This window comes from Hylobates moloch, unplaced genomic scaffold, assembly GCF_009828535.3.
Source record: "Hylobates moloch isolate HMO894 unplaced genomic scaffold, HMol_V3 SCAFFOLD_1, whole genome shotgun sequence".
NCBI lineage: Eukaryota > Metazoa > Chordata > Mammalia > Primates > Hylobatidae > Hylobates > Hylobates moloch.
Genome location: NW_026652276.1, coordinates 201786654 through 201812548, shown reverse-complemented (window position 1 = coordinate 201812548; position 25895 = coordinate 201786654). Strand labels below are relative to the sequence as shown.

General features: G+C 40.4%; 1 protein-coding gene across 2 annotated transcripts in view; it reads left to right on the top strand.

Moving 5' to 3' along the window:
• TSPAN12 (tetraspanin 12) overlaps nucleotides 1–25895 on the top strand; it is a 152703-nt gene that overhangs the window by 62950 nt on the left and 63858 nt on the right. The window contains exons 3-4 of one of the 2 annotated variants that reach the window (XM_032761561.2): nucleotides 11687–11855; nucleotides 12841–12976. In XM_032761561.2, the coding sequence (XP_032617452.1) occupies nucleotides 12911–12976 (66 nt within the window). In that variant the 5' untranslated portion in view covers nucleotides 11687–11855; nucleotides 12841–12910. Of the gene's footprint in view, nucleotides 1–11686; nucleotides 11856–12329; nucleotides 12442–12840; nucleotides 12977–25895 lie in introns of those variants that run through there. The other variant, XM_058435718.1, reaches the window with a different exon arrangement.

The window sequence follows — 25895 nt, the reverse complement described above, 5'->3', positions numbered from 1 at the left end:
AATCTATTTTCTCCTATACTGTGAAGCCTCTGAGGTTGCTCTGTAGGGAAGCACAGCATTGTTTTTTTTCACAGTCACCCTGGGATGACAATGGTCCTAATAGGAGGCTCTTCTATTCTTTTCCTCACTACAGTCAGCTGTTAAACTCTACTAACTAACTTGGTGCTGTGGCATGCACCTGTAGTTTCAGCAACTGAGGAGGCCAGGATTTCAAGGCCTATGAAGTGCACTATGATCGTGCCTGTGAATAAATTAAAAATAAATGAAAGTTGCCTGCTGATTGTTGTATCATTTTCAACAACGCCTCTGTCATATAGTCCTCTACAAATTAATCCAATCAAAATGTAGCATCTTCAAAGGAATAGTTTCTGAGGTCAGTGTTTGATATTTGTTCTGACTGCAGAATGACTCTGCCCAGCTGTCTAAAACCCCGATTCTCTCTTCATTCATGGATCTAATGAAGGTACAGCCTAGACCATATGGTTTAGGCTGTACCTTCATTAGATTTATGAGTGCCTTTTATCACAACCATCACTGTTTTTGAGAGCAGCCTTAGGCTCTAACTTCCTGTTTCCTGGTAAGCAGGTATACGCAAACCTACCCAGAAAGGCCAAGGAAGTTGGAAAGCTGAAGAAAGGCTGACAAATCCAGTTTCTCAGCAAGAAATATTTAATAGGGACTTATGAACCAAAGAAACGTCTCAGGCAGCTTCAAGAAGATTGAGTCTGTGTTCAGCCCTCTAGAAAGTTGGTGTTTGTTTGTTTGTTTTGACATGGAGTTTTGCTCTGTCGCCCAGGCTGGAGTACAGTGGCATGATCTCGGCTCACTGCAACCTCCACCTCCTGGGTTCAAGCAATTCTCCTGCCTCAGCCTCCTGAGTAGCTGGGATTACAGGCACCCTCCATCACGCCCAGCTAATTTTTGTATTTTTAGTAGAGACGGGGTTTCACCATGTTGGCCAGGCTGGTCTCAAACTCCCAACCTCAAAATGATCCTCTGGCCTCGGCCTACCAAAGTGCTGGGATTACAGGAGGGAGCCACCACGCCCTGCCTAGAAAGTATCCTTTATATAGCAAGCTTTTAGGGAAAAGGCATGTGCAGGGGTCACACTTCAGACTTTCTTGCTGAAACTTGTGACCACTGGGGAAGTTAGAAAGCATTTCTATGAGGGCTTATCTATGCGACAAGCATCGTTTAAACATTTTGCTGTAGAATACATTGGTATGCAGGAGTCAAATATCTGTCATCATGGTGGTTTAATTCAAGATGGTTTCATTCTTTCCATGCAACTGGCTGTTTTCCTACACTTGTCCATGCTTTGTTGCAAATAAAATCAGTTCCTCTGGAAAGAGATTAGAAGCTGTCTGTTTTATGTCTTACTTCTACCCCCAGGCAAAATCTCTGAGGCAGAGCTCTGGAGATGGGGATGAGGACAATGGTAAACTTCTCTTAATGATACTCATACTCCAGGAGCTGAGATGAGTCAGGGAGGCAATAGCCTGAGGTCCTCTTGGCTTGCCTTTCTTAGCATGAATCTATTGGTTAATCTCATGCACTGGGCAAGGGTGACTGGGCCAAAGGTGACTGGGCAAGGGTGACTGAGACCCAGTATTCACACTGCACCACACTCAGGGACTGGATGAGTCTGAAAGAGGAAGAGAAAGGTGATAAGATGTCATTGGCATGACGTAAGAGAATATGGTCCTGAGAAGAAAAAAAAATATGCTTTGTTTTGTTTTTTAATTACTTCTAGTTTGTGTTAGGTATCCAAGCCACTGGATATGTACCAAAGGAGGTTGCTTTTTAAAGAAGGAATATGTTGGGGAAATGCAGCAATTTAAGCACAGACAGTCTCAGGAATTCTCCTGCCCTCCCAAATCTTGTCTTTACACCTTCTGACATTTGTGAAACTACTTTTAAGCCCAGTGATGACAAGGCTTCTTATGAGCTTCTTATGAGATCTTTAGCCTTGCCAAAGTAGATGTAATGTTTGCTATCTATATTTCTCTCTCAGTTAAATCTCTTTCTATAACCTATTATACTCTTAAAAATATAGTATAATTTCCTGAGTATGCAGTTTTGCTCTATGACTGTGTCACATGAGCTTCTAGGGTGAGTCTGGAAGGACACCATTGCTAGTGCTGGGAACTGCTGGGCTTGGGGGGGTTCAATTCTGGGGCTGGCCCAGACTAGGAAAGATGGTCACTTATGATGGCTTGGGGGAGTCAATAAATACTGTGACTAAAGACAGGAATAAAGCTTGTTGTTAAGGAAATGGCCTAGTGTCAAATCCAAAGATCAAATGAAGATGAAAAAGAAACAAATAACAATGATTGAGGCAGGGAAACAAGGATTTGAAAAATATTCAAGCATGAAGAACTTGTTGCAAAAGTGCTTCGGTGTTGTGGAGTGTCTGTTTTCTTCAAGTTTGTAATGGAGTGTGGAAGTGAGGACAGTGGCTTAAAATAGATGTATATTATACAGGCTTTGATAGTGATCATTGGATCCTCCAAGTGAATGAACTGGACCTTGGGGTAGGGCACGGTAGACATGAGGAGGTACTTTAATGCTTATGGTCAAATTTAAGTTCCTTATTGTGTTAGGCCGTTCTTGCCTTGCTATAAATAAATATCTGAGACTGCGTAATTTATAAGAAAAGAGGTTTAATTTGCTCTCAGTTCTGCAGGCTATACAGGTAGCAAAACACCAGCATCTGTTTCTGGAGAGGCCTCAGGAAGCTTACAATCATGACAGAAGCTGAAGGAGTGGTAGGCATCTCACATGGTGAAAGCAGGAGCAAGGAGGTGGGGTGGCACCACATACTTTAAAATGACCAGATCTTGTGTGAACTCAGAGCAAGAGCTCCCTTATCACCAAGGGGATGGCCCAAGCCATTCTTGAGGGATCCGTCCCCATGATCCAAACACCTCCCACCAGACCCCACCTCCAACACTGGGGATTATGGTTCAACATGAGACTTGACAGAAACATACATTGAAACTATATATCACTTATATTTCCCCTGTATTTCTATATCTTTGTGCCTCACATCTATTTAGCTGCTAAGTCCTTTGAAATAGCTCCGTATTTCTTTGTAGAAATTGATATTTATCAAGATATGTGCAATTGAGTATTAGGTCTATTCACTATTAATAAGAACTTCTCTGTCTTTTTTTCTGTCTCTCTCTCACACACAGGCACAAACGCACACAGAGATACACAGAGATTACTTGATCAAATGTATTTAGGAAGTGCTGGGTTATACGAAGTGAAAGAAATTCCTTTCTCATAGGAGTTCTCAGAATCTCTTCTATGCTAGAGTTTGCAAAAGTTCTAGGAGGCAAATATAATAGCATTTCCTAAATGCAGGTGCCTATAGAATGCTCAAAAGTTTAGTGCTCCACAGAATCTTCTTTGTGAAATATTGCCAAATAATTGTCTCACTACTGTTATCCCTGTCTCCAGTTTACCCTACATATGGTTATCAGAATAATCTTCCTAATAATCGCACAACCATTTATTTCTAGGCACTTGTTTGGTGCTATCAGCTATCACAAGACTCTGGAGCTACAATACCCCACACTGAATTTTGGCTTGACCTTTACTAACTGCATGATCTGTTTTGTTTTTCTCATATATAATATGGGCTTTTTCGAGGATTAAATTATTAATATATGTATAGCTCTTAGAATACTTTCTGGCATATAGTAAGCACTATAACAGTGGCTCTTTCTTTCTTTCTTTCTTTCTTTTTCTTTCTTTTGTTGCTGTTGTTTTAAGTAAAAAGCACCAGAATTTCTTGCAGGGAGAGAATTATGTGAAAGATGAGATCTCTGAGGCCTAGACTGAAAGAAGACAGCAAAACAAAAAAGATAGCTATGTTGTCTGCTTGAGAAGTTACCAGGAATTTAGAATTGGGGTGTGAACAGTGAGTGAGATCAGAGAAAAGGCAGCCAATCAATGTGGGACCTGCAGGGAACGACTACAAGGAAGAAAAAAGTAGGACTAGAGAATTTCTGATATTTGGTTTTGAGTCGTATGCGGTGCTGCTACAGCAATACTTTCAGATTCTTTGTGCCTTCGCTCAAAGGCAGCTATGAACATAGGCTTGTGGACAGGGAAGAAATCTTTTCTTGAAGACTGTTCACCCTTAAGAGAAAAGAACAGCATGTATGAGTTGGAAAGATGATCCATAAATGGATTCAGAACTGGAGAAAAAGTGTTTCCTCCTTCTTTCCCCATCTCTAGAATCCCCAGAGGGATTGCAAGGGGAAAACATTTTCACCCACTGCTTGTGGGAAAGAGGCTGGCCTATTCTATTTAAACCTTAAAGGGCAGTGTGACCCCAGCTAAATTTAGGCTCATAATTACATATTACTCATGACCACTTTAGATGGTAGGTACACAGATAAGGAAACTGCGGATTGTGGACATGAGATCATTTGCTCATAATCCCATTACTAACATTTGGTAAAGCCAGCATTTAAATCCAGGTCTGACTTCAAACTCCTGCTGTTGTTTGTTTATGTCATTCTTCTGCTCATATCAACATGTTTCAGGATTGTCATTGCCTCTGAATAAACTGCAAACTCCTCAGGCCAGCCTTTAAGATCTTCCTTAATCTGGAAACCTCTAGCTTTTAAAATCTTAACATTACCACTCTTAAAAGTAGGGTCTAGAGAAGTTTCTCTGGGATGGTGTTTTTTGCTTTTGAATCTTGCTTTTCTAGGGACCTAAGTTCATCTCCCTGGATCAACTTCACCAACTAAGTGTTGGCAGAGACTGGCTAATTCATCTTGACATGGACTGGGGTCTTTCCTTACTTGCGTGGCACTTTTCATGTTTTTTTGCTGCCTGATTCCTGTGCCACTGAGTTCTGTTACCATTTGCTGGGATTCTGTGACATTGCCATCTGTCTTTCTGCCATAATTTCCACCTGGTGCTTGCCAACACATTCCCATCATACTTGGTTCTGCTTGACTGCCTGAATTTACATTGCCTTTTGATGGGTCTTCACTCAAATTCCAGTCATACCCTAATTGATTGGTCTAGTTTTTAGGTTCTGGCCATCCATGCCTGTTCCCATAACTGAATAAGGCACGTTGGTAAAAACTTGGATGTCTAGCAAATGTGATAAATTCATGGGATAGTTGGGAACACTGGTCTGAACAGAAGGAAAGTTGTGGGGAAAAGGAAAAAGGGGAAATGATTTATGATGTCATTTGCATATGTGCAAGCTGGTGACAATAAAAGGAAGAAAAGATCAAGAAAGAGAGCCGACTTGAGTAACATGATTTTGGTAGCTATATTCTCAGTTTTTATGTCTCACCTGAGGAAGAGCTGTTAAGACCTAGTTAATTAAGTCAACATATGGTCAGCCTTGCTGCCCAAGCTGGCTGCTGCCATTTTTTAAGCCAAAGTGAGAACCAGCTCATCTCCATTTTGGCAGAATTGGAAAGATTCTTCTCTATGAGCCAGTGACTCATAAAACACCACCAATATAAAACTCACAACAAAATATATAATTTCTAGCAGTCATTTTGGAAAAATATGTATGTTTCTTAAATCAAACATACTATATCCCAAGTATTTTCTCTAGTCAGTTATAGAGCATAATATGGCTGATAATGCCAAGAAATAGATTAAAATTATAGAAATATGTATAGTCAATAAAACTAACTGTATGAGTTATTTATGGGTGTCTTATGTTGCTGACATGATATATCTTCCTTTATTGCTGTGAGTAGTAATCAATCAGTTAACATTGCTTTCTACAAAACTGACCATACAAAGATAATAGAACATAATGGCAATTGCTAGAAATAATAATTCTTTGCAGTGAAAACAAATGCATTGAGAAGAAATGCATTCTTCTAGAAGAAACCAAGGACACTAACTTTTTTTCTTTTTCATCAGTCAATCATTTCTACATTCAAACCGTGAAATCTGAAATGAGAATTTACAACATCTCCAGTTTTCCATACATGGTTATTACTAGTACACATACACACAAATAATAATAAAATGGTTGTTTTACACATGGTAGGATGAGGACACTTGTGAGTTCGGATTAGCCAGCTGGAAATAATTTTAAAAACAAAAGATTTTATCTAGTGTCAAAAACAAGTGTTTTATTTAGTACAGCATTGGAGTAAGCTGGAACTTTTAAAACACACCAAGAAAATGAAAAGAGCAGCAGGCGAAGACAAATATCTAATATTCTTGGTAGCTATTTGATTATCTTTCCCCAGTTGTATTGTGGGCGTGACAAAAAGCTGATGTAGTGGAATAACAGTATAATTCCTGAGGGATCTTTCTGAGAAAAGTAGAAATTGGCAGCTGTTTGTAAATGGACGTGGATTCCTTCCTTTTCTTTACATTTTGTTTCAAATAACTGAAAATTAAGAGAAAGAGTTCTTTGTTGTTGTTGTTGTTGCTGTTTGAGAGAGAGAGAGAGAGGGTCTTGCTCTGTTGCTAAGGCTGGAGTGCAGCGGTGCAATAATGACTCACTGTAGCCTCGACTTGCTGGGCTGAAGAGCTCCTCCCATCTCAGACTCTTGAGTAGCTGGGACTACAGGTGAGCGCACAGCATCTGGATAATTGTTTTTATGTTTTGTAGAGACAGGGGACTTGCTATGTTTCCCAGGCTGGTCTCCAACTCCTGGCCCAGCCTCCCAAAGAGCTGGGGTTTCAGACATGAGCCACCAAGTCTGGCCAAAAGATCTCTTATATTCTATACATTTTGCTTTCTGAAGAGGAAGCCTGCTAATGAAGTTATAAATTTTTGAGAGTTAAAATTATGGTAGAACTCTTGGTATCTCCTAGCACAGTTCTGAGTTTGTAGTAACAATTCAATAAATATTTATTAAATCTGTGGGTGAAATGAGTCCAAATTTCTAAACTTTGCATGAAGGTCAGGTTTCGATAAAGTTTAAGAGAAAAGTGTTCTAGGATTTCATAGGAGGGTACTGATTTGGGCACTTCTTTAAATAATTACCTGGTGTATAAATGCAGATGATGATGCTGAAAGTAAGCTTATGGCATTGGATGGAAATGATGTGATACAAGTTTTCTCAGGGTTCTTTGCTATTGCCATGAGGTTCCTGCTTCAGTGGTTCTTTCAATAACTAAGAAACTTTGCTAAGTAGTGCCCCAAAATGGTTGACTGAGAGCTCGGTTGTCCTAGCAGTGAACAGGAGAGAGGATGGTACTATGCTTGCCTTTCTCTATCCCTCAGTTCGAATAAAAATCTGGCTGTGTTCAGTTATCTACCCTCCTCTGTTTGGCCCTGTGCTTTAAAGAAGGGCTGTCCCAGGCACAGGTAATACATCTTGATTGGTTTAAAACCTGGCCAGGCATGGTGGCTCACGCCTGTAATCCCAGCACTTTGGGAGGCTGAGGTGGGTGGATCACCTTAGGACAGGAGTTTGAGACCAGCCTGGGTAACATGGTGAAACCCCGTCTCTACAGAGACAAAATTAGCAGGACGTGGTGGTGCATACCTGTAGTCCCAGCTTCTCGAGAGGCTAAGGCATGAGAATCACTTGAACTCGGGAGGCAGAGGTTAAGTGAGCCAAGAAGGAGCCACTACACTCAAGCCTGGGTGACAGAGTGAGACTCTGTCTCAAACAAAACAAAACAAAACAAAACAAACCAGTTATGGTAGAACCATAGTTCTTGTGAATAACTGGTAGATATATGAGTATGTGACCAGGTTCTAGCCAATCAATCAAAGGGATAATCTGCTGCAGAACTCCTGGGAGGGGTTTGCTTGATCCTAAGAGAGACCCATAGGAGGAAATACCTTCTTCCTTTGGAAGTAATGGTAACTGAAAATGATGCCTGAATTTGCACAGCCATCTTGTGACCATAAGAGGAGGTAGCTGAGGATAGTATGATGACTCATGGTGTGTGTCAGGAGAGTAAGGAGGAAAAAGAACTGATTCCTTGATATCACTACTGGGCAGATGAATCACTATTCCTGGACTCATTGTTATGTGAAACATATTTGTTTTTGTGGCTCTTTGAGTGCATTTGCTAGTTTGCATAGGGAGGCCAGATTCAACTAATACAAATGTAGGGTTTGCAATTGAATGTGAATTTCAGGTAGACATTGAATAATTTTTTAGTATATGTATGTCTAATGAAATATTTGTCCCATGCAACATTTGGGACATGCCTATACCAAAAAATAAAAAATTGTTGTTTATCTGAAATTTAAATCTAATGAGGTGTCTTGTATTTTATCTGGCAACCCTAAGCTTACAGTAGAGAGCAGTCTACTGAATTCAGTAATGAAAGGATTTTCTCAGGTTTTAGTAGGTCTGTATACTCTTTTAGAAGTGAGGTGAAAGTAGATTTACCAGTCATAGTTTAAGTACACATATTTGAAATTCAGCTTCATATTCTCGAAAACTAACTTTAAAAAGCTCGAAAATTTTCCTCTTAAGTCTTGTCCAACCAGATTTGAAATTTTATTGTAATGCAGATTAACAGTGGAAAGAATCAGACAGATCTTAGAATCTCAGCTTCTTTATTTACTACCTGTGTGGGTCTGGTAAAAATCAGCTATCTGAATTGATTTCAAGTATCTCAACATATGGTTATGAGGAATTAATAAGATAAATTGTGAGAAGCACCTATCATGTCAGACACATATAATTTGTTCAAAACATATTAGGTGTCTATCCCATATTAATTGTAAAGAACTGGCTTAGGAGTACTTGTGAGGGTCTTGTACTAAGAAGGAATAGCAACTCATACATCCAAACTCCTGTTTTCTTTTTTCTCTCCACAACTTGAGCAGAATGAATAGAATAAGATATAAACAAACAAGGTGCCTTACGGAGTGAGGAACTTGTATTCTCTTAATGTATAGCTGAGTTTTACTCCTGACACTGGGACTGACATGTATGTGATTCCTTGTAAATGCTTATTTTATTATTTTTTGATGTCATTATTATTGTTATTATTATTATATAATAAGAAAGGATAGTTTTGCCTTTTCTTGGAGGGTAAGAACTTGTCTTAGTATCTTCAGCATGAGGCACAGTAGGTACCACCGCTGAAATGATACTTATTGGAGCACACCTGGCCACAGAATTGGGTTCCTGACTAATGGGTAGTAAATAGACCATACAATTTTCCTAATATGTTATTATATATTCAAATTTTTATGTGCATATTATGATATTTCTATCCTTTTGTTCATACACACAAAAAAACAGATCTCACAGAGAAAAATATAGAACCCTCAGAATGACAGCTGTGATGTCAAGTCTTACTGTGCTTCTATAATTCTGGGGAAGAGAAGAATTGGAGAGGGAGGGAAGAACAGCTGCCTTCAAGTAGTTGAAGGGCTGTCATATGGGAGGAAGGCTTGCTCGTGCTATGGACTCCAAGGGTGGAACTAAGGTTGAAGGGTAGAAGTTAAAAGGCGGTATGGTCAAGTTTAAGCAATAAAAACTGCCCATTACTGCAATGTCTCAAATGTGGTGAGGTCTCCTCTACTGAAATGTTGATTCACTGTCTCCGATGACCATTTATCAGGAATATTAGAGCAGTAACTACAGCTCTGTTTTCTTCTTAACTTGTAAAATGGGGATAATAATCCCAATTTATCAACTCACAGGAGAGGGATTTGATCCAACAAAATCTAAAGAGACCCTTTTGCTAGTTTTTAGCCAGCTGTAAAGCCCTAGTTGCAGTGGCTGCAAACTAGAATTACCTTGGGAGCTTGGAAAAACCTGTGTGTTTAGGCCTCACCTGCAGAGACTCCGATTTAAGTGGTATCGGGCATGCCAGAGAATTAGGGTTGTTTCAAAGCTCTCCAAGTGATTCTCGTGTACAATTTCGAGAACCACTAAACTAATGTACTAAGTTAGAGCCATTATTCTGGTTTTTACTTTGGAATCTAGGTTGGACTAAAGATGTGACGTTGAGCAACTACTTTAATTTCTCTTGGATCTATATTTCTTGTTTACCAGGAAGAAGGGGACATGCATACTTCTAAAGTAACTTCCTCTAGTATTTTATTACTTTAAGGCAGTTGACCCTTAAAGGTTTATGAATTAAGGAAAGGGCACTTAACTACCTTCTAGGAGTAGAAAAGGATCTCTGCTTTGACACATGGGAATTGTTGGCACTTTTTCTCAGTTTTAATAGCAGTCATGGACTCCTTTCAATGCGAGGATGTTTATATCTCTCCAGGGAATGTGTGGCACCAACAGCATTTGGATGGCTGGTTGTTTCAGGAGTCCTTTGCTTAAAACAGGCATGCACCCTAATTTGAGAAGAAACTGGCAGAGGATAAAAGTGGGTTTCTTTGCTCTTCCCCAGTATTCTAGAAGCTGCTTCATTATCAGAGTTGGAGTCATCTGATGGATAACTGGACATTTTTCTTGGTGTTTTTTTGTGCATGGCTATAATTCTTTATACTCTTTTGGGTTGCTGTCTTACATACTGCTTAGTGACTTGCTTACCAATAATTTTCCTAGCCTAACCCAGGACAACCATGTTGTCTTTTGGTCTTGACTTTGCTTCTTTCCATATGAGACTGCATGTCTTATTGTCACTCCAGTCATGCAGCAACTGTCTCTAGACAGGCAGTCATGGACATAGGATTCCAATTTTTTTTTTTTTTTCTGCAAGGAAATCCAAGGACTCCAGTTATTAGGTCAAAGATGTTGCTCGTATTCCAGGTAATTCATATTTGTTGGTGAAGTTTTATTTGTCACGCAGTGCCCACAAAAGTAATCCTAGAAATGAGCAGTATTGTGAGGCATAGCATAACACATCCACATTTTATGTGGAGGATATGATCCAGTGGCATTTTGTTTAGTGTGAAACTTCTATCTTCTAAAAGGGAAGATTCTTTTGGAAGGATGGTCTCCTGCTGTGTAATACTTCGTGAATTTCTAGTTAAAAAAAAATTAGATTTTCCAAAGATCCACTACTATGTACACATTTCAAAATAAATCACCAGTTAACTCAAAACAATCTTATCATGAGAAATTTTGGAAAGCTTGAGTTACTTCTAAGAGTTAAAAATGTTCTTTCCTCCCCTTCTGCATGTCAGACTGGACATGATTACTCTGATGTTTCCGTAAATGCTATTAGTGCAGTATGAAAGTGGAAAAGAACTTAAAAAAAATCAGGGAGGGCAACAAAGCAGTAAGAAGGATCATAGAGCACCATGTTAATAACAAATCACAGGAGGTGGCTCCATAAAGGTTGTGAAAACTTTCTCATGGCAGGAATTGGGTTGGGCCACCCCTTCACCCCCCCTTCTCAAACACAAATATTGTCATATAATAAAAGCCTGTTTCTCTATGCTTATAACCCAGCCTCCATTCCTTCCACACCACCATTTTAAAGGGATTTACTGCACGGACTTCTCCCAAGTTCCTAGGCATTATCTTCCTGACCCTATCCTGCAGAGGTGAAGCGTCCCTTTGGGGACTCTTGCTGGGTGAGAGGGACAAGAAACACCCACTAGGACCCAACCCCGGCAGCCAGCGGCTCGAGCATGCGCTGAGAGTTTGTGCAGCTGGCCCTGGCTGCCGCCGCTGCCTCGTCCGGACTCGGAGAGGGCTTGGGAGGGACAGCGGCGCTGGGAGGTGGCTTAGCAGAGACTTTCCAGCAACTGCTGCCCAGGACTTTTTTTTATTTTTTTTCTTTTTCCCAGGAGGCGGCGACGGCGGCGGCGGGGGCAGAGGAAGAGAAAGAAGCGTCTCCAGCTGAAGCCAATGCAGCCCTTAGGCTCTCCGCGAAGAAGGTCCCTGCCCCAATGAGCCCCCGCCGTGCGTCCCCGACTATCCCCAGGCGGGCGTGGGGCACGGGGCCCAGCGCCGACGGTAAGTGGCCGCGCGTCTGTCGCCTTTCCTTCCCGCTGTCCCGCCAGCCCGCCGGCGGCTGCCCTTCGCGCTGTGTGCTAAACTACTTAAGGGCTGGCTCTGGGGCTCCCTGCCGCCGGCGCTTCCCCTCGCGCCCTGCCGGGGGCGCGCGGACGCGATGGCTGCGTCTGTGGCCGCGCTCGCTTTGTGCTCCGCGGGCGGCTTTGAGCGAGGGGTCGCGGGAGCGGCCGGGGCGGGGGAAGCGGGGTTTGAATGACTAACCCGGCGTCTGCACAGCTGCATCGGCCCTAATTCCCCGGCGCCCCCTCCCCGCCCCTCGCCCACTGTCCCAGGCTAATCCATCATTCTGGGGCCGAAAACATTTCTCACGTTCTCCCAGAGAAACCCTAGTAGCCGGGCGGAATCTCAACTCCGCGCTGCCCTCCCGCCCCGCCGCCCCGCCGCCCCGCCGCCCCAGTCCCTTGCATTCACACCCGAGCTGCAGGGCAGGGTAGAGGGGTGTGGAGTTTGATTGCCCAGGAACTGTCCTAACTAGAAGGGCGCTCATGCTCACGGGTTTGCCGGTGGCTCCTCTGACGTGTCCGGGGTAGGGGGCAGTGTGGTTTCTCACCTTCAGGACAGTTCCGAGCAGAGCTGTCCCCGAGGAGGGGCGTGGAGTGAGGGAGGTTTTCAAGAGCGACTCATCAGAATGCACAGGGCTCCGCCGCGTGTCTCCTGAGAACGCGAGTTTACTGTGCGACTTCATTCATCCGGATAGTTGCTCTTTTCTTTTCCCAGCAGGTGTTATCTGAACCCGGTTTGGAAATTTTGGGAGTTTAGTTACCATTATGACTTTAACAAATGATTTTTGATGAGGCGATGTCTCGAATGCACTGGGCTTCGGGACCCTCTGGACCCTGCTGAGGGCTGGTGGAGGAGGGACGGGCAGGCGGTGGGAAGCGCGATGGTGAGATGTCCCCTGTTCTCTCTCCCCCACCCCCTGCAGATCGCTGCCGTTTTGCCCTTGGGAGTAGGATGTGGTGAAAGGATGGGGCTTCTCCCTTACGGGGCTCACAATGGCCAGAGAAGATTCCGTGAAGTGTCTGCGCTGCCTGCTCTACGCCCTCAATCTGCTCTTTTGGGTAAGTTTCACTGCACCAACAGGTGGGGACGGCTGGCTCTGGTTTTCTGCAGCCACCGGATAATGCGCCAAAGGGCATGGCTAAGCATTAATTAATTACATGGGATAACACCCTCTATTTTTCAGAGAAGTAAAATTTGACCTTCTTAAAATGCCTTTGATCTAGCTCAAGTTCCATTTGTAATTAGAACAAAGAAATCCACCCCTGGAAACTACTGGCAGTAAAATTAGACTTGAATTTAATCTAGGGATATAAATAAATGCACGTGCTTCTACTCATAGATAAGAAAATTATGACATACTACTTAGGGAACCGCTTGTTTGCGGGAATTTTAGATAATTGTGCAAGCCATAAATTGTTTCTTTACGTCTCTGTCGCCTGTAAAATCTAGTTGGGCCAAGTCTTAATATATTTTTTGTGGGCGGGGGCGGGGAGGGGTGGAATTCACACCCAGATAACCTATCATAGAAAGGCTGAGTAGATTTGTCTAGGAGATTCCATATGGTCTGAAGGGTGATTTTTATGTAACTAATTCTAAGTTGGCAAAGTTTAAGGAATTGTGTGTATGCTTTTGGAAAATCCCGTAACCATTTAAGGAAATAAAATACATAAAATGTAACAAGCTCATGGAAATCTTTATGCCCTATTAGTTAATGACTTTTTATGCTTTAAATTTTAATAAAGTATGATTAATAATCGTATTATTACTTATAAAACTTAGGAAGATATAACAATTTAAACAGTGAGTGTTGCTTCAGGAGGCTGCCATTAAGCAAATTGTTCTTTCCATTTTTTTGTGTTCTATTAATAATTTTATTCAAAATTTTCTGTTACAAATTTTATTGTGCAATTTATTTATGTAGCTGACTAGCTGGCATGCTGACTGGCTGGCATTGCCCAGCCTTTTTTTCACAGGGCTATTACATGTGGTCTCTAGAAGATGACATTTTGGTTGAACTGCACCTTATAGATGGCCCCATTTTAAAGGACAAATTAAGTCTTACTTCAGTGAGTAATCTGAAAATATCTAAAATGGCAGCATTCCTTTTTTCAACATTAAAGCATTAATTTCTCAAAATTAAAGCATTGGGTGGTTAAATTCACCATTTGGAAATGTAAAATCACAAGTTGATCTTATTGTAGTTTATACTTCTTAAAAGTTCGATTTTTAAGTGAATCATTAAATTACCTGGATCATTAAAAGATATTAAGATTTTAAACTCCATTTCTTTAAAATATATGATAATTATCCCTCCTATTTACTAGTTTTTCACTTTTCTACATTGTGCTTTTTAATTATAGAATCATCACATTCCACTTCTAAAAGGAGCTTTAAAGATGGCCTGGTTGAACTTCCTTCCTTTGTGAGTGAGGAAATTAAGTGCAGATTAAGTGACTTGCCAAAGATCAAATAGTCCAATGGTGGCAGTGCCAGGAACAGAACTCAGCTTTCTTGCCCCTAGACAGTGTCTTTAACTTGACCCTTACTGAGTTTTGAACCTTAGAATTACTGAGATTGTTGTTGTTGTTGTTTGATAAAGAATACAGCTTTGAAAAATTTGTTAATACTTTATATTGTGTGGGAAAAAAAGAATCAAATTATTCAACAAAAGTATCACTCCTCTTGGAAATGAAATTTGCATAAAAACACCTATTCCTGAAACTCTTCCAGGGCTCTTTGTGTCCCCAGAGAATGTAAATGTTATTTCTTTGTTGTTACCCTATACTTAAACCTTCTAACTTTCTATCTTTGTGTTTGGTGTGTGTGTGTGAGTGTATTCTGATTTATTGACTTGCTTAGGTTGCTTCCCTCTTTCTCCAGCCCTCCTCTTCTCCCAATATCACCTACGCTTCAACAAAATAATCCAGGTTAAGCATCTTGTATACATTTTTCTGTATTTTGTTTCATACAAAGATAGATTTACTCATACCTGTCCACGACAGATACACAATACTATACATGTAAATTCTTGATTTTTTTGTTGTTAAATTAATTTCTCATTCGGGTTAGAGTCATAGGAGTGGAATTGCTGTGTAAAACATTATGTGATAGCAACAACAAAAACAAAAGTAGCCAACCTATAGTCTAACTAACATACAAAATAGCTAACGCTTCTTACTATGTTTGCCAGGCACATTTAGTGTCTGTTTCCTAGCCTGTAAAATAGGAATCATAGTTCCCTATTTTTTAGAGTTGTTGTGAGGAGGATTAGAGTTAACATATATAGAGTGCTGAGAACAGTGGCACGTAATAAGTACTATCTATGCAATAGCAGTATTGCAGTTATTACCATAACTACTACAATAATCATGATGTTCTATCAGATTACCAGGAGGTGGATTGCTACTATCATTATGGTACTAATCATAGTAATTGTTATTGTTATGATTAATACTGCTACTATTGCTACCACTACTGCAATTCCTTTGACCCAGCAATCTTGTTCTGGGAATCTGTTCCCTAGAAATAAAAGCAGTAATTACCCCATTATATGTACAAAAATATTTGTTGCCATCTTGTTGGTAATGTGGCACTTCTAAATTTTTGCCAATCTGAAACATTTAAAGTATTATCTCATTGTTTATTTTGTACCTACCCCACTACCAGTGTGCAGGAGCATCATTTTATATATATTTTTCATATATATCATTTCATTTCATATTCATTAACTATTTCATATTTATCATTTAGGTTTGCCCTATATTTTAAGTGTTAATTTCATTTATGTTATCTGTTTCTATACAATAAACAAACTTTTCTATATTCTTTGTAATATAATTTTCTTTTTTTTTTTTTTTTTGAGATGGAGTCTCACTCTGTCGCCAGGCTGCAGTCCAGTGGCACAATCTCAGCTCACTGCAACCTCCAGCTCCCGGGTTCAGGCGATTCTCCTGCCTCAGCCTCCTGAGTAGCTGGGACTACAGGTGCGCACCACCATGCACGGCTAATTTTTGTATTTCTTAGTAGAGATGAGGTTTCACCATATTGGCCAGGCTAGTCTCAAACTCCTGACCTCGTGATCCACCCACCTCAGCCTCCCAAAGTGCTGGGATTACAGGTGTGAGCCACCATGCCCAGCCTGTAATATAATTTTCTACAGGATTTTATGTGTATAAATATGAATATATTATGTATAAAAATAAATATAAATATATGTATAAATATAAATATGTGTGTATATATATACCTATATCTATATATTTATATAGATATAGATATATATATATCTGCATTTCTTGACTTGGTTAAGGTTTGTTTTTAAAAATGTTCTTTATTTTATCCAATTAAAAATATCTGTTGGGGCTGGGTGCAGTGGCTCACACCTGTAATCCAAGCACTTTGGGAGGCCAAGGCAGGCGGTTAATGAGGTCAAGAGATTGAGACCATCCTGGCCAACATGGTGAAACACTGTCTCTACTAAAATACAACAATTAGCTGGGTGTTGTGGCGTGCACCTGTAATTCCAGCTACTTAGGAGGCAGAGGTAGGATAATCACTTGAACCTGAGAGGCAGAGATTGCAGTTAGCTGAGATTGTCCCACTGCACTACAGGCTGGCAACAGAATGAGACTCTGTCTCAAATTAAAAAAAAAAAAATTCTGTTGGGATTTTTGTTAGAATAGTATGAAATGTATAATAGGCTAATTTTAGGGAAACTGATTTTACTTTTTCAGTGTTAAGGCAATATTTGCAGATCCTATCATTAGCAAGTCAGAAGCCGTTTTCAGCCTGTGCTGGAGACATTCCTGGCCATTGTTAACATTACTCTCATCTAGTTCTCATAATAGACCCATAAAATAGTTTTCTTTCTTAGTCTCTCTCTCTCTTTTTTTTTTAGGTAAAGAAACTGGTACTCAGAGTAGTTCAATAACTTGCTAGTAAGTAGCAGAACAGGAATTGAAAGTCCAGTTTTGTTTTTTATCCAAGTGTAGTCGAAGTTAAATTGCTGGAAACAGTGGTGGATTTATTTGCATGAGAGAAGTCTAGTAAACATTAAACATCCTCAGAAGGAAGGGATTAGCTGTCCACCTGCTCATTCCAAGTTCTCGAGAACAGTGCTTCTAAAACCTGAGTGCATGCACACCTGGAGATCTTGTTAAAATGCAGATTTGGATTTAGTATGTCCTGAGTTCCACCTGAGAGTGCATTTCTAACAAGCTCCTCTGTGATGCCAATGCTGCTGGTCTGAGCGTCGCACCCTGAGGAGCAAGGCTTTAATACTAGCTTTTAGTTCTCGTTGGAATTACAAGTAGAACAAACCAGTGTGGCACATGAACCCCACTTCTTAAACCAGACTTCACATTCTGACTATGGAGAGGGAGATTGTTCCTCCCTCTGGGTCTGCAAGATTGATAACCTTGTCCCCATTACCCATGAGGTGAAAAGCTATAGGCTTTTACTCTCCACTGGCATTTTAAGTAGTCTTAGTTGTTTTAAATCTATTTTTACTATATTGGTTCCTTCTTACCTTTTCTACCCCACTAGAATTTTAGGGAAAAAAATAAATCTTAATCACAAAAACATTGGGAACCCATTCAATTTTGTTTTCCTGTTCTGAGAGTCAAAAATCAAACTGAGAGTTTTTTTTTTTAAGTTAAAAAGTATATCTTGAGTATTTTTTAAAAAATGTAAGGCATAGATGTGTTTTTAAGTGTAAGCTATAAATGTGTCTTAGAAGAAACAATCCATAGCACATTCAAGATCACACACGCTCTGCATTCTCTTTATTGTATGGATCCAGTCACCTTGATTTGCCGTCTGTTGAGTGTCTTTTCCACATCATGAAGAAGCCAGATTCTAGTACTGTTGTACTGGGGTCGGCACAAAAGTATTGGGCCTTCTAGGTTTGTCACAAGTATTGTGGGTTTGTGATGGGAAGGAGCACATAGGAGATGATGTGGGTAAGTGAACTGCCCGAGGGTTCTTTTGAGACCATGATTCCCCTTCTCTCCATCTTGGAGTAAGGACGTGGGTTACCTTTCCTTCAAATTTGTATGCTTTTATTACTAGTAAAATTTAAATGGCATATTATTTAAAGAAATGAGAGCTTTCTACCATTTTAAAGACAGTTTCTGTAGCTTTTTGGTCATTTGTCGTTCTTAGATGGTAATTTTCTGTTATTACAAATACAGATAAATATGGTTCTCCTTGAAAATTTCTGACATTGGTGAACATTTAAAATTCATCAAATATGTGTTTGTTTCTACTTTTCTCAATGTATAATATAAACTCCCATATCTCACCATTATGTAAGAGCCATTGTTTTTTACTTACCATTACTAAAGATAATAGCAATAGAGAAGAACTATCCTGATTAAATATGAAAAGTAACTTATAAAAGAAAGTCTAAAAAAAGTAGACAGGAAATTTAGTTTACGCTTTTGAGATATATGCGTGGCAGATGAAATGATAGGAGGCTCAATGCTGTCTTTCTTTTTCTCTGGCCATCCGTAGTGAACCTTAGGTATTTGATCCACACAGAATCTGAAGAGTTAGATTCTTGGCAAGTAGAAGTTTGAATTCACAGGAAGGACATTTATGAATCATATTAAAATACTACATTTTAAATTGGTGTCCCCAACTTTATGCTATGAATGATATTCAAGTATTTTTGAATTCTTCCTAAGGAATAGTGGAAAGCCCTCTAACAAATATTTGTGGTCTTTTAAAATAAATTTTAACCATAAAAAATTCCTTTAGTCAGCTGGACGCGGTGGCTCATGCCTGTAATCCCAGTACTTTGGGAGGCCCAGGCAGGTGGATCACCTGAGGTCAGGAGTTCGAGACCAGCCTGACCAAAATGGCGAAACCCTGTCTCTACTAAAAATACAAAAATAAGCTGGGTGTGGTGACATGCAGCTGTAATCCTAGCTACTAGGGGGACTGAGGCAGAAGAATTGCTTGAACCTGGGAGGGGGAGATTGCAGTGAGGCAAGATCGCGTCACTGCACTCCAGTCTGGGCGACAAAGTGAGACTCTGTTTCAAAAAAAAAAAAAATCTTTTAGTCTCAGAGCAAAGCTGATCTACTTTTTTATATATACATTGTGGCTCAGCTGAGCAAAGACTTGAGCCGCTGCATGCTTCTTAAGGAATGTTTTTTGAGAAGTACATGGAAGATTCTTCACAGCACATTCTGCTGCATACTGAGCAATAGGCTCCTCCCTCATTGACTCCACTCAGGGAATAGTCCTGAGCTGGGATGTTGGGAAGTGGAGTTTACTGCAGTTAGACTGCACAGAAACTATCATGTAGAAGGAGGCATTTTACTCTTCTTTTACCTATAATGACTATAGGGTGATCATATACTTTATCATGGCAACCAGGACAATGTGGAGACTGAAGAAAAGGGGATGTTTCTGCTAAGAATTATGACCAAACAACAGAGGCTTATAGTATGTCTCTTCTGGTCAGATCAGGATGCATCGTCACCCTGTCTATAGGAAAACATGGTGGTCTAGAAAAACTGTAAGTCAGAACAGCTCCAGGGTGATATTGATTTATTCAGCTCTAATTAATTGCTGTTCATTCTGAAATGATACCCACTAGTAATCTCCAGACTGTATTTCAGCCATCATTTACATTGCCTATTCTTTCACAGCTTTAACAAATAGTGATACCTGTTTGCTCTCTTTCCTTCTGCCCATCCACTGGTAGAGGGAAGCCGAGAAGGCACAGACTCACAAAAATGCAGAAGGGAGCAGGCCTGGCAACATGAAACACACATGTGACTCACCTTGTGTGACCAGCCTCCAAATAATCAAGGCTTGATCTTACTTTTACATTTTAACAAATAGCAATTTAAAGGCTAAGTATGGTGGTGCATGCCTGTAACCTCAGCACTTGGAAGACCAAGGCAGGAGGATCAATTGAGCTCAGGAGTTCTAGGTGCAATGAGCTATGATCATGCCTAGGAGACAGAAAAAAACACCAAAAAAGTTTAAATCCTTTTTTAGAAGAAGTAAAGCTTCTGGTCCAATTTTTCCTTTTTCAAGATTAGCTAATAAAAATTATGAAAGTTTGAATTATTTGTCAAAGTCCTTTTCTATACAGACAGAGCTGTAACTAAGATTCAGGTCTCTCTTTTATGTTCCCCTTTTTGCTAACAGGTTCGACATAAAAAGTTTAGGTATGTGGTTTTAGACAGCTGTCATCCTTGAACAGAAATTATTTGTGTCACTGTCATCTTATGTGGGACTATATGTTACAGATGGCAGACAGTTGAAAGATAGAAAGGACTGTTTCTTGACTGTGACCTTACTATTTTATGGAAATTATAGGTACACATTTCATAATACACTTAGGAAATGCGCATACACATACAATTCTGATTCAGAAAACAACTTGATTCAAGACTTGTTTTTATATAATTAGATGCAAGCAAAAGCAGACCATGTCCTCAACACTGCAAATTTTATGTTTCTAAATATTTGTTGAAAGCTAGCATTTTCTAAGTATTTTGCAAGAGACATTGTGACAAATGTCCTGCCAAATAATATATTAAATGTATTTCTGTCAAGTAACACTTTGTTTAGTTTTAAAATATCTCCTTGAGCTTCAAGTAACATGTTGCAATACTGGAGAAAAGGAGCTATAAAGCCTAGCTACATATGATAACTATAATGTTCCTAATAATTTCGCCAATGTGAGTGGCATTTGAAGGATTATTCTCATAGTTAATTTGGAAAATTAGCAGAAAATAACATGATTAGCAAGGAGTCCTGAATTCCTCACATAACTTGTGCTTCTAGGTTTAATATCAGGTTTAGTTATTGAGTTGACCTAGTCTCGTTTTAGTTCAGTTTCTTGCTATAGGCATGCACTATATTTGTTTTTATTGTTATCATTTTCTCAAACCCAGTGAGTAAAGCCTCACTTGTTGAGGATGAAACTGTTCTCAGACATTAAATGCTGCTGGAATCAATTCCTTGAGAAAAAGCCGTTTTATTCCCAGGGTTCCTTGTTTTCTATAGAATAAGTCTTGGTGTTATTATTTATTTTGACTAATGTTCTGTGCACAGCTGCAATGTTTGGGTATACTCCTGTGAAAAAAACATTGGGACAGAGTATAATGCAAAGTTTTAGTTTAAAGTACTTTTGAGAACACTTTAGCCAGCTTCTAATCTGATATATAAATCTTTGACTTTGTTTTTCAGAAACCATCTTTCTGCTGGAAAACTTCCAGTGATAGAAAGCTCAGTTCTTATTAAAACATCTTTTAATTTGTTTAAAAATCTCTAACAGCTTATCTAGCAGGATGAAACCATCTCCCTTTAATTTAATTATTTTCTCATTCACTCACCTAACATAAATTAGGCACCACTACTGAGCCTGGTACTTTTCTGTGTGATGGGGAGATAAGCCATGTTCTGTGCCCTCTACTGGGATGAGATGGATGGACAGAAACAAGAGCAATAGGATAACTGCTTTATGAGGTCTGTACAAAGAGCATTAAGAGGGAAAAGATCTGTAGGTAAGGCAGGAGTTGAGAGAGAATCTTTACACTCTAGTTGATGTTCAAGCTGGCCTTGAAGGAGAAGTAGATGTTGCTCAGCACATGAGAACAGGAAAGCTGGAGCAGGATGGTATTCCAGGCAGAAGGCACTGCAGGAGTGAAGACGTATAGGCCCTGGGAGGTGTGCATGGTGCATTTTGGAGATGTGCAAGCAGTTTTGTTGTTTTCCATATATAGAATGTGTCTAGGAAAGAGCTGGCAGGAAGCATGGTTTAAGAAAAAGTTTAAGGGGTAGCAGAAGAGGGCGTGGTGTGCCCTGCTCAAGAGTTTAAACTTTGTTCTCTCAGAGGGAGTTGAGGGAAGACTAAATAAATGGTAGTTGAAGAAGAACCATAAAGGGTAGCTATAAGCAGAAGAACTTGATCTATGTTCTATAAAAGTAACCGAAGGGTGAATTGGAGGTGAAATCTGTGAGCTGAAGAGTTCTATTATAAAGTAATTATAATTGGATAGCAAAAGAGGATGAAGGCCTGAACTAGCCAGTCGTGGAAGAAAAGGGGGAGGAATTCACCCAACGCCCAGCCAGAACAATTTGAAGGACTTGAGACTAATTAGATATAGAGCTGAGGAAAAGGGAGAGGTTCAGCCTCCCTGCCAAGTCTCTAGTTTACATGATTGAAGGATTGATTATACCATTTACAGGAAAAACAGTGGGAGGGACATGCAGGTGTTGGAGGAACGGAGATAAGTTTAGTGTTAGAGATGTTGAAATTGACCATGATAGTATGATAGATAGTTATATCCCAGAGCTTCCTCTCTTGTCCATCTGGTAGACCTTCAAACAGCTGAAGATTCCATTTCTGAATTGATTTAGGAGTAATCTAATCTTTCAGACTGACTGAGAAAGATGAAGAGAAAACCCTTAAGTCTAAAGTGACTTGCAGTAATTATAGGTAATGTATATGAGAGTCTCAGTCTGGTTTTTTTTTTTTTGTCATGTAGATCTTCTATGAAGTAGGACTTATTTTTATATCATTTTATGGGTGAGAAAACTGAGGCACAGGAAAGATCAAGCTGAATGTCATATAGCTAAAAGGCAGTAGAGCTAGAATTCCTAGCTGAAATTCAAAATTCAGTGGTTTCTCATTGTCATGATGGTGAAGCCAATATACCTTGAAATGGCTTCCAAGACTCCATGCAGTCTCACCCCTGCCTGCTTTTTCCTTCTCACCATGTGCCAATTTTGCTTACCATGTCATGTTGCCTTCCCCCGTGGGGCCTTTGTTCTTTCTGACCAGGTTATTTTCAACCCTCCTCTTCCTGAGTAACTTGATAATTATCCTTTAGATCTTAGCTCTCTTAGAGAAGTTCCTTTGACTCCGTGGAATGGGTCAGACCGTCCAAAAGGAATTTGTACAGAAACTTGTACTATGTCTTCTCAGCGCTTGTTACAGTTCTCAGTTACATATTTATATCTCTGATGAGTTGATTAACCCGTGTCCTCTTCACTTAGTTAATTGCACCACAGAGGCAGTGTCTGTTACTGTTCATCAGTGTATCCCTAACACATAGCACAGTGCCTGGCAAAGAGTGACCAATATATGATTTTTGAATGGAAGAATGACTTCAAAGCCCAGGCTTTTAATCATCCTGCCATATAAGAAATGTCTTAGAATACACCATTTAAAAGATATACACTTTGTTTTGTTAAAAATGGAAGAACTATGTGTAGTAACTACACTGATAATGAATTGTACACTATGAAGAATGAAATAATGTGTTGACACAACTAAAAGCTATGTTATTGAAAACTGGCTATAAAGCCAGTATAGAATAGAGAAACCAACAGCAGTCATTACTTTGAAGAGTGATAAATAGAGGAGTTTTTTATAACTGTAAAGTAATTTTAGATAATGAAATAAAATACCACATGATATGGTTTGGATTTGTGTCCCTGCCCAAATCTCATGTTGAATGTTGGCTGAGAGGCCTGGTGTGAGGTGATTGGATCATGGGGATGGATTTCACGCTTGCCGTTCTCATGGTAGAGAGTGAGTTCTCAAGAGATCTGGTTGTTTAAAAGTGTGTAGCACCTCCCCCTTCTCTCTCTTACTCCTCCTTTGGCCAGGTAAGATGTGCCTGCTTCCGCTTCTACCATGTTTGAAAGTTTCCTGAGGCCTCCCCAGCCATGCTTCCTGTACATCCTGTGGAACCGTAAGCCAATTAAACCTCTGCTCTTTATAAATTACCCAGTTTTAGGTATTACTTTATGGTAGTGCTAGAATGGGCTAATACAGAAAATTGGTATCAGGAGTGGAGCATTGCTATAAACATACCTGAATATGTGAAAGTGACTTTGTAACTCAGTAACAGGCAGAAATTTGAAAAGTTTAAAGGGCTCAGAAGACAGAAAGATGAGGGAAAGTTTGGAACTTTCTAGAGACTAGTTAAATTGTTGTGATAAAAATGCTGATAGTAATATTGACAAATGAAGTCCAGACTGATGTGGTCTGAGACGAAGATGAGGAACTTACTGAGAACTGGAATAAAGGTCACTCTTGCTATGCTTTAGCAAAGAGACTTATGGCATTGTGCCCCTGCTTTAGGTATCTGTGGAACTTTGAACTTGAGAGTGATGATTTAGGGTAATCTGGCAGAACAAATTTCTAAGCAGCAAAGTGTTTAAGATTTGGTCTGGTTGCTTCTAAAAGTGTATGGTCATATATGTAAGTAAAGAGATGTTCTAAAACTGGAACTTACATTTAGAAGGAAAGCAGATCATAAAAGTTTAGAAAATTTGCAGCTTGACCATGTGGTAGAAAAGATAAACTAATTTTCTGGAAATTCCTTCTGGAAAGGAATTCAAACTGGCTGCAGAAATTTGCATAAGCAAAGGGGAGCTGAATATTAATATTCAAGATAATGAGGAAAATGCCTCAAAGGCATTTCAGAGACCTTCACACCAGACCCTCCCATCACAGGCCCAAAGGCCTAGGAGGAAAGAATGGTTTCATGGACTGGGCCCAGGGCCCTGCTGCCCTGCAGAACCTGGGGACATTACTCCCTATGATCCAGCTGCTTCAGCTCCAACTGTGGCTTAAAGGGGCCCAGGTACATCTCAGGCCACTGCTCCAGAAGGTGCAAGCCATTAGCCTAGGCAGCTTCCATGTGATGTTAAGCCTGTGGGTGCACAGAGGGCAACAGTTAAGGCTTGGGAGCCTCTGACTCAATTTCAGAGGATGTATGCAAATGCCTGGATATCCAGGCACAAGTCTGCTACAGGGACAGAGCCCTCATGGAGAATCTCTACTAGAGCAGTGCAGAAGGGAAATGTGGGGTTTGAGCCCCTACACAGAGTCCCCACTAAGGCACTGCCTAGTGGAGCAGTGAGAAGAGGGCCACTCTCCTCCAGACCACAGAATGATAGACCCACTGACAACTTGCATTGTGTGCCTGGAGAAGCTGCAGGCACTCAATGGCAGCCTGTGAAAGAAAACAACCACGGGGACTGTACCCTGCGGAACCACAGGGATAGAGCTGCCCAAGGCCCTGGGGGCCCACCCCTTGCATCAGTTTTGCCTGGATGTGAGACATGGCGTTAAAGGAGATTATTTTGGAGCTTTAAGATTTAGTGACTGCCCTGCTGGGTTTGGGACTTGCATGGGGCCTGTAGCCCCTTTGTTTTGGCTGGTTTCTTCCTTTTGGAGTGGTAATATTTAGTGAATGCCTGTACCTCCATTGTATATTGGAAGTAACTAACTGGTTTTGATTTTACGGTCTCATAGGCAGAAGGGACTTGACTTGTCTCAAGTGGGACTTTGGACTGTGGACTTTTGAGTTAATGCTGGAATCAAGTAAGACTTTGGGGGACTGTTGGGAAGGCATGATTGTATTTTGGAATGTGAAAAGGACATGAGATTTGGGAGGGGCCAGGGGTTGAATGATATGGTTTGAATTTGTGTCCCCACCGAAATCTCATGTCAAATTGTGATCCCCAGTGTTGTGGAAGTGACCTGGTGGTAGGTGATTGGATCATGGGGACGGACTTTCCCCTTGCTGTCCTTCTGGTAGTGAGTGAGTTCTCATGAGGTCTGGTTGTTTGAAAATGTGTAGCACCTTCCTCTGCTCTCTCTTTCTCCTGCTCTGGCCATGTAAGATGTGCCTGCTTCCCCTCCCACCATGATTGAAAGTTTCCTGAGGCCTCCCCAGCCATGTTTCCTGTACAGCCTGAGGAACCATGAGCCAACCAAACCTCTTTTCTTCGTAAATTACCCAGTTTCAGGTATTTATAACAGTGTGAGAATGGACTAATACACCACATTAATAGACTTTTCTGTCCTGGAGATACTTACACGATTTTAAGGACCCACATATAGCCAAGTAGAGGGAGAACACGTGCCCACAGATTTCATCAAAAAGCTAACAGTCTTCTGCTAGCTCTGTGTGTTTTAATATGTTCTGCTGT